We start from the raw sequence: 16,053 nt of genomic DNA on the forward strand, positions 1-16,053 counted from the left end.
ACTCTAGCAATGATATTTAAAACATAACAGAACGAGTCACTCGGGTCATTTTCTGATGCCATGCAGACACACTTCTCTCTCTCTCTCTCTCTCTCTTTGATTCTCTCTCTATGTCGCTTTCCCATCCTCTCTTACTGTTGCAGATTGTACTGTTAAAGTGAATAGACTGCACGCTCACTTAATTACGTGAAACAGTGGTAGCCGCGACGGTAACGTTTCCAGCCGAGAGCTTAAACGGGTAACAGAAAGCCGTTTACGGAAGCCGTTTATGGCCTCATCACCTGTAGCTTCACTTTCTGTCTGTCTCACACTTGGCTCCCTGTGGAAATATTTATTCTCATTTATTAAATTTCACACAGCCGTAACTGCACGATTTGGATTGCTTGAAAGTGCTCTGTGATTTAGGTATTACTCCTGAGAGAGCACATTATGTGTATTTTTAATTTTTACAATTTAATCATGACTGTTCAGCTCTCTGAAACTCAAAAAGTTGACTTAGCATTCTGGCACTCATATAATATAGAGCTTAGAATGATAAAAAAAATATATCTATATGCAACTATTATATTTAGAGTTCCTCTGACACCTTTGCAAATCAGGCTTTTACTTTTGGTTAAAAAATACATATTTGTGTCTGGAGAATGTCTATGCAAAGTTTAAAAATATAAGGACAGATAAAAAAATCAAGCAATGCCTTGATTTGACAATTAAGTGCTGTTAAAAAAATAACAGTGTAATTCTGTCAACAACAAAAGTCAGAAGTAAGCATAGCACGACAATACTGTTAAAACACTGATGTTTTACAGCCTTATTTTTAATAGTGCAGCAATAACCTGTAGAAAGTCAAAGCATCAGCAGTCCTGAATGCTACAGGTTCTATAAAAAAAAAAAAACTACATACCCTGTATATTTTGTGTGTTTTTTTAAAATAAAAATAAAATAAAAATAAAAAAGACAAGTAAAAATAACACTGCTTAAAACTTTAGGCTATGTCCATCAGTGACATTTTGGGTCACTTTAAAATCATAAGAAATTGATATAAAGTCTAGTGTTGGATACATTTAAAAAGTAAGTAAACAAGTTAAAATTATGACTAATAGTATGTAATAATTTTACTTTCACAATTTTCTCTTTGTCAAGCAAAACAATCACGTGTTCCACGCCTAAAAACAATTTTAACTTATTTTTGTAGATTTCTGTGAATTCTTTATGTTTTAAGGCCTAAACATTATGAACAATTATTTTTTTATAGCTACTGACCTTGTCACTGCACCCCAAAGGTCAGCTGAGATCTTCTTTATAATATAACATCTTGCTCATTCATTTTTTATTACCATAATAAAATAGTAGTAGTTGAAAATAGTAGCCACTGTTTATTGATTAAATATTTTAATCACACTGTTTTGCAGTATGGCCATGCACATTGGCTGCACTCGCCAGGTCGTTATTATTATATTATAATATTGTAGCGGCGATATGTGAGTGACATTCAGCTCAGCCAATCAGAATGCAGCACCCGTTCTGCAGTTAGTTAGTTTTGTATATGAGACTTCCCGTATGGCCCCAGCATTGAACCCAATAGGTAGTTCGGGTGCTGGAGCTAGGCAGTCTAAAATGTTGTAACTCTACCTTGTCGTGGGCCTTTTTTCCCACAACTCCACCACCGCACAGAGCAAAATACCCGTAGCATCCCCGCCGGACGAGCAGCACGATAACGAAAGTAAAAACACTAAGTTTTTTTTACATATATTGTGGGTACAGTCACACCACCTGATAGAGAATGTGATTTCATTTATTGATGCAATAAATTATGTCCAAATATTTGTATTTATTTGTGGTCGCTGTCTAATGAAAAACACGTATCTCCAAAAACCCAACTTTTCAGGAAAAGGAAACAACTTTTTGTCCCTGACAGTAACGATGCAAACAAACCACAGATAGATACAATTCAGCACAGAAATAAAAATATATCTTCATCAGGTCGTCAGTCTGTCGGTTTCATAATATGTAAAATGGACTTACGTGTATTGTAGACAGCAATCAGGGACATACGCGGATTCTTTTTGGTGAATTCCAGAGAGCACGTCCAACTTCTTGCACAGCCTTTTGTGTGTTCTTTTAAATACTGCCTGTACTGTGAATGCATGTTTTAGCACGAGCAGAGTCTAATATTACTGTACTAGACTATACCTGGTCAAAATCAGCACATTTAATCTAGCAGCCAATGGAGATACTCGTTAAAGAGTTTGCGTGATTGTCGTTGGTCATTTTGATATTCGCTGCTATGGACAGACAGACCCACAATCAACACATGTAAAAAAGTGAAAACGGCTAAAAGTGGAGATACATGTTTTTTATCGGACAGCGACAATATACAATAAAAGTTAACAGTCTTTAGGCTTTATAGCACCAGAGGGTTACAATTATTTAACTTTTTCTTTTTTTAATATAAGTATATTACTGTGAAAAAAAGAACGTCAGAGTAAATGAGCTATTGTGTAATCAGTGGGAGAACTCACCTACTAAAACTGAAAAGTTGGTTCTTGCTCTGGTCGATATAGACGTGGTGACATGACTGATGTTTGCCACTTTTCTCTTTTCTGGCACATATAAACTATTTATTAAGACCAACAACTCCACTAGAAATGATTGTGAAGCTACACAAAACTACACAAAAAACTAAATGTCACAGACTTACTTCGACTTAGACTCTTAAGGATTTATTTTTCCAACCGTCAGATTTTAGACGGAATACATGACGTTACTCTCTGTTCTTTATTTTCGTATCTTTAACTGTGTGTGTTTAAGGGTATATGCTTGAGTGCCTTTACGAATGTGTGTGTGCTTCTGTGTGCTAGTACACACGTGCCAGTGTGTGTGCATGCGTGTGCTTCGTAACCCATGGAAACTTGAAGCCCCGTTATAAAGCAGCTTTTTGCCTTTTTTTTTTTTAGCTCGCCCATCGTTAGCTCCTGGAACAATGGCCTTCTTGTTTTTGCTCCCCACTTTTTCCTTTTTGGTTTAATTATTTCACTTCCTATAGGTCTGAACGCTGGCGTTTTGGGGGAGCCAGAAACAGGGGGTTATGCTTTTCTCCAGGGTTGACTTATGAATTCGGAGACTGAAGGCTTAGGGGGGCTGAGTGATATGTAGGGGTTTAACAGCACAGCTCTGGGTAACTGATCACTATTGTCTATAAAAGGTCAACAGTAAGAGAAGGCTTGGACAGCAGGGAGAGAGAGAGAGAGAGAGAGAGAGAGAGAGAGAGAGAGAGAGAGAGAGAGAGAGAAAGAGCAAGAGAGCAGGAGACCCCTTAGGATTGAGAAAGGTGAAAGTGGATACCCTAAGACACATGGCCTCCAGTCATAAGACCTATAGGGCACACCAGTGCACAGGATGGGGAGTGACGTGTGTGTGTGTGTTCTAATACCTTGAACCATTTGAACAGAGGTTTGTTGCGTGATGAAACATTAGCACTGGCAACATATCTTGAGTCAAAGCATTCCGGACACCACAGCTATATGAGCTCCTCAAGGCTCTGGAACGTAACTCTTAATCCTTTTAAAACACGCTGCCATATTGTCAGCTATATATAGCGGCTCCTCTATTTGCCTCTGCTTTTCTCCGGGACACTAAACGTAGGGGGAGAGAGGGGGGTGGAGATGGGCCATGCTCCCTCTCCATTTATTGAACACTCTAGTTTGTTAGCTGTCTATTGTTATTGTGTAATCGAGTTGAAGCCAGAGAGGCCTTGTCAGGAATTCATATGAGGCTCAGGCCCCATACAGTATATTCTCTGCTTAATATGCGCAAAAGGCTGGTGGACCCGTCTTATTACCGGAGAAACAGATTGAATTATTAATCAGAATGAAGGAAAGTGTGTGATCGGGGGGCCGGTGGTGCACAGGTTCTGTTTTGTTTATGAACAGCTCAGCTCAGAGAGCAGGATTTAATTTAATAAATTACGGCCGCATTTTCTCATGCACGGGTGTTTTACATGTTTACAGTGCCCCCCTGTCGTACCCCGGGTCATAACTTAAACTGGATTCTGTTTTACGGCTTGAAAAATAATGAAATAATATCCTGTTGGGGTGCTTAAATAAGAGAATCTGACAGAGTGGGTGTCTATTAAAATGACCCCAATTGTACAGTAGGTGCAGCTCATGTTTAATTATTAAAACTTATTATATCAGTTGGAAGGAAGTGATTTTAGGGTCCTGATTTGACAGTCCTGGGTTGGGTGCTTAGGCTTAAAACATGGTTAGCATAGCTGCAAGTTAGTATACAAAAATGGAGCACAGCCACGTTTAATGCTAATTTCACACTACATGACTTTCAAGGTGTTTAGATTGTTGTACAGTTTACACTACACAACAGGATCTCTTGTAATCGGGAGTCTTTTAAGTTGTCGTTTACACGATTGATCGGCGATAGGGGGTCACACACTACATGATCTTTCACCATGAGGAATCTCAGACGAGTCTGTCTGGTCTCCCAAACTACGAAAACACACGCAAGAAGTGACGAGGGGTTTAATGATACCGTGTCAAAAAATGCACGTCAGCAAGAAGCAAGCGATCAAAGTGCGCCGATGTGTGGGTAAAAGCAAAGAGGAAAAATAAACGAATCTGGCTAAAGAATTGGATTCTGCTTTGCGGCCAGCAGGGATTGTCTGTTCAGCAGAGAGAGTTGAGATTTTTTTGCAATGCAACTGGTTTAATGGTTTGATAATAAGTCACAAATACTGTAAAGCTTGTGTTTATGCCTGTGTATTCTGATAGAAACTATATTATGCCCCACACATTTGCAGCTTCTTCCCCGGGTTTCCCTTTCGTATTTTGTGTTCACAAAAATCTTGAGTCGCCGACAGGTCCTGATATTTAGCATACTAGATATTTCGAGCCCCAAGCGATTTTTGAGCCCCGAGCGAATGCCGATTTGCCTCCGAGCTGCCACATCTAGCCGCAACCTGTCGGTGAGCGCAATCAGGGCAAAGACCGTGTAGTGTGAACTAGGCATTAGCGCCTAAGTACATGTGTGTTTAGAATCAAATCTTTTGTGGGAATCGATTCTGAACTGTTCAATGTGAACAAAAAGCAGGATGGGGATGTGATGACCTTCCACTCTGTATAAAGGTGTGGGGTTTTGGGATATCGATGCCAAAAATATGCAAATGTCTTTTTTCCTTTCCTTCCTTCTCTCCTTTCCTTCCTTCCTTACCTTACTTCCTTTGCTTTTTTTCTTTCCTTCATTTCCTTCCGTTCCTTTTCTTTACTTACTTTCTAACCTTTCCTTCCCTTCCCTTTCCTACCTTTACTTTAATTCCTTCTTTTCCTTCACTTCCTTTCCTTCTTTTCTTTTTTTTAATTCCTTCCTTCCTTTACTTATATCCTTTTCTTTTCTTTACTTCCTTCCTTTTTTTTCCTTTCTTTCTTTACTTCTGTCCTTTACTTCCCTCCTTGCTTTTCTTCATTTCCTCCCGTTCCTCCATTTCTTTCCTTTCCTTCCTTCCATCCTTCCTTTCTTCCCTTCCCTTCCTCCCTTAATTTTCTTTCCTTCCCTTTACTTCTTTTCCTTCACTTCCTTTCCTTCTTTTCTTTTTTTTAATTCCTTCCTTCCTTTACTTATATCCTTTTCTTTACTTCCTTCCTTTCTTTTCCTTTCTTTCTTTACTTCTGTCCTTTACTTCCCTCCTTGCTTTTCTTCATTTCCTCCCGTTCCTCCATTTCTTTCCTTTCCTTCCTTCCATCCTTCCTTTCTTCCCTTCCCTTCCTCCCTTAATTTTCTTTCTTTCCCTTTACTTCTTTTCCTTCACTTCCTTCCTTTCCATTACTTCCTTCATGTCCTTCAATTCCTTCTTTTCTTTTACTTCCTTCCTTCCATCTTTCCTTCCTTCCCTCCCTCCCTCCTTCCTTCACTCCCTTCCCTCCTTCCTTCACTCCCTTCCCTCCTTCCTTCCATTCTCTTTTTGTTCACAAGATCTTAAACAATCTTCATTCGAGCTTTAGGATGCATGACCTCTAACCCCATGCCTGTAAACCTGTTTGACTGTAGCAGATCTCTTTTGTGGCTTTTGGATTGATTACACCTGACCATTCAGATCATTTCATCCAGGTATAAGGTGACAAATTTTCCTACGACCTTGCTAGTACTACTTATTTAAGCAAACAAGAGCTACTTGTACTTTTGTGTAGTATATGAGCACAGAGAAGTTAGCAACTGTAGTTAAAATCAAAATTAGGAATTAGAACATCATTACACTGCAGAATTCACAAGATGCTGGATGTTTGGATATTTACACAGCACATAAATATCAAGAGTAAATATCAATGATGCTACCGACTCAATACTGAAAAATATATTGATATTTTTTGTGCTGTTGCCCAGCATTGCATGTTGTGTGTGTGTGTGTGTGTGTGTGTGTGTGTTTGCGTTTACATACGAGAGAGAAAGCCATGAGCTGAGTTCAGCACTCAGCTCTCCGCTTCGGCTGTGCACACAAGCAGTACGGCCCTCCCGGCTCTCCTAATAAATTATTAACTCCAACTGACAAATACAGTTACGGAGCCCGGGTGCAGATCTGTTGCATTTTCTAACAAGATTGCTGTAGACACATGTTAAGGAAGGATGGAGTCAGCGACTCTGTGTTCCCTCTCTCTTCTTTTTTTTCTCTCACACTCTCTCACTCTCGCGTGCCCGCTCTCATGCCTCAGCAGTTTGACTGATGGCTGGAGACTGGGGGGAATAGTGCCAGAGAGACTGAATATTTTAGAGGTAAAATAATACCACTTGATTTACTGTGTAATACAAAAGAAGTGCTTTGTTTCACTCGCAATTCAGCGAAGAAGAATGGAGCTCTTTAGATCCATGAATAAGAAATAGCGGCGGAAGCGGCGATTTCTCCAAGCGCCCCTTCTCTTGCTTGCCGCCGGTGCCCTGAACTTCGCTTCGAATTTTGATTTTCAATTAACGCTCAGGCATTCTGCGGATCTTTTCCTCTTAGCTGTAATTACAGGAAACGGTTTATTGGCTGATTAAAATTGAGGCTAGGGGTTGTTTAAGAAAACAGGAGTGCGCACGAGCCCAGACCTCGGGCTGTATTATGCGTCCCTCATGCTAACTGACGGGTACTGTGTTTACACAGCTGTTGTAGCATGTTTGATTAACTCTCTCTGGGTTCTATTGTCCAGTTGTGCCTGTAACACAACTGTTTGTGCTTATGGCACGCATTATGACCTGTCAGAGGCATCACCGAGGCTCTTATTGTTTGGCGCTGTGCTGTGTGCTCACTTGATGAACTGTATTTAACAATTCACAGGCTAGTTTGAGTCCTCGGTCGTGTGTCGTCGAACGTTTGGGTCGAATATAATCTGTCAGATTTGCGTTCGCCCCCCCGATCAACCTCATGCTGTAAAACTTGGCAGAGCTGGGTAAAGGAGTTCTGGAGGCACCTCGGGCTGCCTTCATTACCCAGCCTGCCTTGGTCTCATCTCCCAGCAATCTCAGCGGGCAAAGATAAGACATTAGCGCACAGCAGAACCTTGACCTAGAATGCTCGTGCCCTCTGTCCAGTGCCAATTCGGCCAGCCAGTGATGCTCCTTTGACTATCTGGTCACGATTCAGTTCTCCAGAACTTGCTTGGAGTGCGGCGGAGCCCCCCAGGCTAATAGATCAGTGCTCGTGTAGTCCTGAGGTGATGTTTTGATTGCTGGATATCCAGCATAGATAAAGCGTGAGGAGCAGACAGAGGAAAAGCGGATTAGGAGTAAACACGTGCTGGCTGCTTCTCAGCACTAGCACTAGATCAGTCGCAAAACCTTATGATACAGTTTTTTTTTTTTTTTTACACCAAGAGCTTAATTAGATTAGCAGTCTCTGTGACTGCAGCTTTATTAATTGTTGGGGAAGTGCTGGAGAGGGTTGTGAGCATAAAATTTTACATTAATTTATGGACTGTGTCTGGCAAAGTGGGAAAGTTTGTTTTGAAATTAGTTGTATTTTTTTTAAATATGGATCTAAGAGGCGTGTTTTGTGTTTTCATGACTTGCTATTGACATGAGCATGTTATGAATGAGCTGGATCTCAACTGCTCTGGCTCGGGACCCCAGTTTGTGTTTATCATTAAATCATGTCCAAACAGCTCACTTACTGTCAACTCACTGTCCATTTTATCAGCTCCACTTACCATATATATATATACAATTACTGACTGTAGTCCATCTGTTTCTCTGCATGCTTTGTTAGCTCACTTTTATGCTGTTCTTCAATGGTCAGGACTCTCCCAGGACCACTACAGAGCAGGTATTATTTGGGTGGTGGGTCATTCTCAGCACTGCAGTGACACTGACATGGTGGTGGTGTGTTAGTATGTTGTGCTGGCTTGAGTGGATCAGACACAGCAGCGCTGATGGAGTTTTTAAACACCTCACTGTCACTGCTGGACTGAGAATAACCCACCAACCTAAAATATCCAGCCAACAGTGCCCTGTGGGCAGCGTCCTGTGACCACTGATGTAGGTCTAGAAGATGACCAACTCAAACGGCAGCAATAGCGATCGTCTCTGACTTTACATCTACAAGGTGGACCAAGTAGGTAGGAGTGCCTTATAGAGTGGACAGTGAGTGGACACGGTATTTAAAAACTCCAGCAGCATTCCTGAGTCTGATCCATTCATACCAGCACAACACACACTAACACACACTAACACACAGTGTCACTGCAGTGCTGAGAATGACCCACCACTTAAATAATACCTGCTCTGTGGTGGTCCTGACCATTGAAGAACAGGGTGAAAGGGGGCTAACAAAGCATGCAGAGAAACAAATGGACTACAGTCAGTAATTGTAGAACTACAAAGTTCTTCTATATGGTAAGTGGAGCTGATAAAATGGACAGTGAGTGTAGAAACAAGGAGGTGGTTTTAATGTTATGACTGATTGGTGTATATACTATATATAATTATATATATATATATATATATATATAATTGCACTGTCCTCATTCCAGTCCTCTGACCTCGTCTGTGTATTTCTGCCTCTTTCAGCAGAATCATGTCTTCCAAGCAAGCCACCTCTCCGTTTGCGGGTACGGACGGTGGCGAGGACGGGGCGGGTCAGGAGCGCCTGGTATGGGAAAAGGAAGAAGGCATGGAGACACCACTGGCAGCACCCCAGCTGCCAATTCACAACCTGATGCTCGGCAAGTCACACGGTGAAGAGTTACCGCTGGTGAGCAGCGGCGTGCCATCTGAATCTGACTGGGAAAGTCTGGTGTCGACCAATCAGTGCATGGTGAGGAACACACACAGTCACCTAAAGAGACACACAGACCTTAGCATGGATTGTGTTAATGTTCTCTGTAAGTAATGGATAAAATGTGGCTTTGTGTTGGGGTTACATGGGGATTTTGGATGCCAGTGAAGTGTATCAGACTGTGCAGGGATGAGCTAGTTGGCAGACTCAGACAGTGTTTGGGTTTAGGACTAGTACTAGTGTAACTTTTTCTCCAGTAGACTTCCCATTTACACCAGCCATTGTTATTTTATATTTAATTATATTACATATATTAAATTAATATATGCATTTATTTTAGTTGTTACATATTCCATTGAATATAGTACAAGTCATATTCTCTTCTTAGCAATGTATTTTAACTTTTTTTTCACCCAGCCTCACACCAGTACTGAGGGTGATGGCTAACACATGCTTCCTCCAAGACATCAATTCATCCAACAACTCTGAACTGCTACTTAAGCAACTTAAGAAGTTATATTCTATTCAAAACCTTATTGATGCCCAAGATGGCTTGTGTTGATTGAGTGGAATAGTACAGAGAAATATCATCCCTCCCATCCAGTAAAGAGACCATTTATGCTCTCTGGGACTTCTGGATGTGGACTCAAAATAGGATCTAGTACATATTAAGGCGATAACTAAAAAAAAATGCAACAATATTATTAGTTTTTAGGATGCTTGGCAGGCATAGCAGTAAATTACACTAGCCCATTACCTCGGGGTTCCAGGATTTGAATCCCCAGCAGTACTTTTGACCAGTCTGGGCTCTACATACATACATACATACATACAACTGAATAAACAAAGATAAAATATGTGGAATGCTAACCTTATGTATAAGTTATATTACCAATAGGTATAGAAAAAATCACATTACCCCTTTTACAAATTTAGCATTCTTGACTTTATATATCATGTCTACTTATTTCAAACGACTCTAACATCCATGATATACTAATTATATAATATACTTACTGTCAGGTGTTTAGTGAATAAATTTAAGTCTAAATCTTGTTTAACTTCTGTGAAAAAAAAGGTTTTAGAGGGGGTATTGTGGCCTAAAACAATCATGTAACAAGTGTTAATGGTGCTTTGTGATGGCGGACAAAACGATTAAGCCCAGACACCCATGTTCTCCCCATCATGTACATGCACACACATCTGCAAAACACTGAGCCTCAGCTGAGATGGATTTTTTCATCCCAAGGACAGAGCCCGAGTGTAACAGGGGCCCCCTGGAACATTTCACAACGACGACTTTTGCCAAACACTCGGCTTTGAAGTGGAAGCCATCCGCAAGTGGCTCAGAATCCCTTGTGGTGCAAAAAAGTTAAAGAGAACAGGGCGTTGAATTACATTTCATGTCAGGACGATTTTATGAATCTATAAATAGGGAGACAAAGACAGAGACGGAGTCCTTGTGTGACTGGGTGTTTGCAGAGGTCCGCTTTCTATGTCTCCTTATTGAGGCTCTTATTGTCTTGGTTCTTATTGGTTCTTATACAGAACCATCAGCATCGTTGTCGGACTGTGTAACTGGCTACACTTAATGTTTTAATGTAAACCTACAGTATGTGGACACCCCTTATGATTGATTTCAGGTGTTTTAGACACAACCCTTGCTAAGAAATGCATTACATTAATTATAGAAAATAAATTATATGGTTTTAACCTAGTGGCAATAGTTTGGGCAGGGCCAACGCAATGGTACCCATGTGCAACAGCTATGAAGGCAAGATTCTTGCAAATTTTCCAGTACTGGACACAAACCCCTGACCTCAACCTCAATAAAAACCTTTAAGACAGATTGGAACACCAAATTTAAGCCAGGTCAACCCTTCTAACTTTAGAGAATGACCTTACAAATGGTCATTTTGCCTGTATGGGCATGAAATCCCACAGACACATACCAAAATCATTTGAAAGCTGTTACAGAAAGTGCAACTTTATATGAATGCACATGATATGAATTGGGATGTCCAGCAAGCTCAGGGTCAGCTGATCAAATACTTTTAGCCATATAGTTAACACCCCAACATTTGATACTTTTTACAGCATGTGTAGCGCAAATTTTTCAATGCACATAAACATCCAACTAAAACGATAAGACAGCTTGTCCTTCAATGTTTGGGATTGGGCCTCCACGACATGAACTAAACCCCCCACCACACTGCCCCGATCACTACACCGATCAGCCATAACATTAAAACCACCTCCTTGTTTCTAGTCCATCAGTTTCTCTGCATGCTTTGTTAGCCCCCCATTTCATGCTGTTCTTCAATGGCCAGGACCACCACGGAGTGGGTATTATTTAGGTGGTGGATCATTCTCAGCACTGCAATGACACTGACATGGTGGTGGTGTGTTAGTGTGTGTTGTGCTGGTATGGGTGGATAAGACACAGCAATGCTGATGGAGTCTGTAAACACCTCACTGTCACTGCTGGACTGAGAATAGTCCACCAACCAAAAAGATCCAGCTCTGTGGTGGATTAGATTAAATTGATTGTTGTTTTTTTTTTTTATTATTATTTATTTATGTTAATTAATTTCCATGCTGTTATAGGCCTGCAGTTGTACGGTGCAGTGGGGTAACTAGGAGTAACTAGGGTAACTTGTGATTAGTAAATAGGCACAAATCGGCACAGACACAAGAGGTTTATAGATGAGGTTTTGGGATTTTTACGGCTTTTTAAAATAGCAATCTAAAAATTAATTGGACAGGAATAATGCCGGCACTCAAATGATCCTGTCTGGCGTCTCTGTTATGTAAATGTTGTGTGTAAATCGGATTACAGCATAACTAGTTAGGATAAAACAAGATTTTGTGTGATCAGTGCAAGTGAAATTAGTTTTAAAGGCTTTTTTATTATATTGTCTCACGCTAAAGGGGCAGAATCCCTTTATTATCCCTATTATGAGTGAAAATTCATATTTCATTCATATTTATAAGTCAGTTGTGCTTAATTATTCTAGCTTCTCATTTTCATAGATTGAATTATTTTCTCTACATTTTATTTTCTGGTACATTTCAAATACAAGCATTGTCTATTTAGTGATGTTATATTATGTAGATAATTCATTTATCAGGTGCTCTTAATTCACGGCTAAATAATCTGCTGTAGTTTACTTAATGTGAGTGTTTGAGTTTGGAATTCAGAATATCTGAACATAAATCTTCTTGCAGAGCTACTAAGCATTTTAGACAGTAACAGGTGTTGCACTAGATTGTAAAAAAAAAAAACAGAAGGTAAAAAGGGCAAAAGGTTTGGGTTGCCAGATTTTAAAAAGAGCTGAGATTGAGTTGAAACTAAGAAAAGAGTGTGTATGTCCTCTCAGTTCATTACCTGTCTGCCCCACTGTGCCAGGCGTCTGTGTGGCCACTACCCTGTCCCTATGCCAGCCGATTACTCTAAATTACTTCCCTCCCCTGCTGGATTAGCCACCCTGCACCGCTGCCACATAATCAGCCTGCCCTATTGCCCGCCTGTGCCTGTTCGAGCCCTGAGCACCAAGGTGCCCTGTTGCTGGCAAGATCTCTCAGATTTTAGCATGCAAGGATTAACTAGCTCTGTATACAGTACGATGAAGCAATCCCGTGCCCCTCCTGGACTCATTCCGGAATTCGTTTTTCTAGAATCTCTGCTTACAGTCATGCAGTGCCAGCGTTTCACAATGGCATTCTGGGAGGAGTTGAATCTGCTGGTTAAATACTGCAGAGTATGTAGAGCCTTCTGCCTGCAGTTCTTCCTTTCAACGCGTTTTCATCAAACAAGCACAGTTTAGCTCTCTCACAGAGATACCTTAGCAACCCCGTAGCTTCCTTTGCGCGGAAAGGAAATGTTCAAGGCTCAGACGAGAGTTCAGTTAACCACTAAACCATGCTCAGGTGGGAATCGCAAAACAACAGCAGCTCCAGACAAGGCCCAGATTTATGACAGCCTGCGGGGTTCAACGAGGAGCAGCCAGCTTCTGCAGAAAGCAGCAAATTGCTCAGCATTTAAGCTCTTAGAAAGTATTATAGCACTAAATTAAAGGCATACGGTTGAAGATTTCTGCATCATGTTTATTTAATTACAGTACAATTGTTGTTAATTAGAAAATTGATGTCTATAAATGACACATGAAAACCTTTTTTTTTTTAATACAAGCTGTACTGGTCATGATAGACCAGTTGTTTTTGATGATAATAAACACTGATGTTTCTTAGTAGCAGTGGTATTGATCATAATATACTAGTTATACTGTAGTCTTTGATAAATGTGTTATTAATAATAATAAATACTGATATTTCTAAAAGTGGGACTTGACAATAGTGCTGCTATGTTATGTTTATCAGTGTAAAACCAACCCTCAAAAGTACAATTCAAAAATAGTGTTTAATTCAGTTTGGTATAAAACCTTAGAATACTAATCAAGCCATTGGTCGTGTTCTAATTTACTACTATTTAGTCTGTAATGTGGTTTTCAAAGCTGACCACATTTTTATCTTTACACAGTTAGGCACTACAGCCTGTAAGCATAACATTCTCAGATTAATGCTTTTTTATACTTCTTTAATATGCATTAATGTTGGTTTCCAATGGATGGTTTCCCATTTCTCCTACCTCCCAAAAACAAATCAGTTTTTAGATTGGCTACTTCAATTTGGACCTAGGTGTGAGTGAATGCACATAATTAAGTGCTTTACATACACGGATCAGCCATAACATTAAAACCACCTCCTGGTTTCTACACTCTCTGTCCATTTTATCAGCTCCACTTACCATATAGAAGCACTTTGAAGTCCATCTGTTTCTCTACATACTTTTTTTAGCCTGCTTTCACCCTGTTCTTCAATGGTCAGGACTCTCCCAGGACCACTACAGAGCAGGTAATATTTGGGTAGTGGATCATTCTCAGCACTGCAGTGACAATGACATGGTGGTGGTGTGTTAGTGTGTGTTGTGCTGGTATGAGTGGATCAGACACAGCAGCACTGCTGGAGTTTTTAAACACTGTGTTCACTCACTGTCCACTCTATTAGACACTCCTACCTAGTTAGTCCACCTTGTAGATGTAAAGTCAGAGACGATCGCTCATCTATTGCTGCTGTTTGAGTTGGTCATCTTCTAGACCTTCATCAGTGGTCACGGGACGCTGCCCATGGGGCGCTCTCGGCTGGATATTTTTGATTGGTGGACTATTCTCAGTCCAGTAGTGACACTGAGGTGTTTAATAACTCCATCAGCATTGCTGTGTCTTACCCACTCATACCAGCACAACACACACTAACACACCAATACCATGTCATTGTCACTGCAGTGCTGAGAATGATCCACCACACAAATAATACCTGCTCTGAAGTGGTCCTGTGGGGGTCCTGACTATTGAGGAACAGCATGAAAGAAGACTACAAAGTGCTTCAATGTGTGTAGAAACAAGGATGTGGTTTTAATGTTATGGCTGATAGGTGTACAGTGCGCATTGGGCTAAAAAAGTTACTTAATTGATGAGTAAATGTTAGGTAATTGTTTATTTATTAAGATGCTTGAAACCCACTGATCAGATTATGGACTAAATCATTTGAGAATATTTATCCATGTAAATGTGCTTAAGTAAAATTGGATCTTGGAAATTTACTGTTCTTGGATTGCCCTGTCTTAAATAAAGCAGGCAGAACAAACTTGATTTGCTCACATTGTTCAGGTTGTAAAAAGATTTAGCCTCGCTAATGTTTTGACAATTCGGACCTGTCATCTTGAAGCTAATGGGAAACCACTTGGAAAAGATTTGAGGCCTAGAAAGATTTGCAATCAAAACAATCTGCTCTCCCTCTGCTCTTTGTTTTCCTCCAGGAGTCAGACAGCAATAAAGTATGTTCCCTTTACTCCTTCCGGAATAACTCTACCTCTCCGCACAAGCCGGAGGAGGGGGCACGGGAGCGGGGTGACCTGCTGGGCGCCTCGGCCTTCGGAACGCCTGAACGTCGCAAAGGGAGCCTGGCTGACGTGGTGGACACGCTGAAGCAGAAGAAACTGGAGGAGATGACAAAGACAGAACAAGATGGTATGTCAGGCCTGAAAGTGTGTGTGTGTGTGGGCGTGTGTGTGCACGCGTGTAGACATCTGTGTTTGTACATGTACATGCACAAGTGCCTTATTCATAGCTTTACAGAGAGCCAGCAAGCTGTGCATGGACCACGTTAGGCATATATCAGTGTCCTTTTCTCTTGCTATCCTTATACATTTTCATTTTATATACACACTCTACCTACCACTCAACACACACAAGAGCTCCAACCGAGTAGAACTGACAGGGTCATGTTTTTAGTTCTGAACGAGATCCAGTGTGATAAAGTGTTGAGACAAAGTCTATATCTGGACTTTAGTGTGGTCCTCGTGCAGCACAGAGCCAAACTCACAGCACTGACCTTATGGTTGATAGGAGGTATTTACTGTTAGTAATTATTTAATAATTACCACAACTAACAAAAATGGTTTACTAGTGTTTGGTAAAGCTACAGTATGTAACATTAAAACCACCTCCTTGTTTCTACACTCACTGTTCATTTTATCAGCTCCACTTACCATATAGAAGACACAGACACAGCAGCGCTGCTGGAGTTTTTAAATACCGTGTTCACTCGCTGTCCACTCTATTAGACACTCCTACCTAGTTGGTCCACCTTGTAGACGTAAAGTCAGAGACGATCGCTCATCTATTGCTGCTGTTTGAGTTGTTCATCTTTGAGATCTTCATCAGTGGTCCTAGGACGGT

At 40.7% G+C, this 16,053-nt stretch overlaps 1 protein-coding gene across 2 annotated transcripts in view; it reads left to right on the top strand.

Moving 5' to 3' along the window:
- Positions 1–16,053, top strand: part of sox6 (SRY-box transcription factor 6) — a 214,312-nt gene that overhangs the window by 66,840 nt on the left and 131,419 nt on the right. For both annotated transcript variants that reach the window (XM_063013527.1, XM_063013528.1), the window contains exons 4-5: positions 9,046–9,292; positions 15,132–15,342. In XM_063013527.1, the coding sequence (XP_062869597.1) occupies positions 9,053–9,292; positions 15,132–15,342 (451 nt within the window). In that variant the 5' untranslated portion in view covers positions 9,046–9,052. The remainder of the gene's footprint in view (positions 1–9,045; positions 9,293–15,131; positions 15,343–16,053) is intronic.

The sequence above is a fragment of the Trichomycterus rosablanca genome, chromosome 17, assembly GCF_030014385.1.
Source record: "Trichomycterus rosablanca isolate fTriRos1 chromosome 17, fTriRos1.hap1, whole genome shotgun sequence".
Lineage (NCBI taxonomy): Eukaryota > Metazoa > Chordata > Actinopteri > Siluriformes > Trichomycteridae > Trichomycterus > Trichomycterus rosablanca.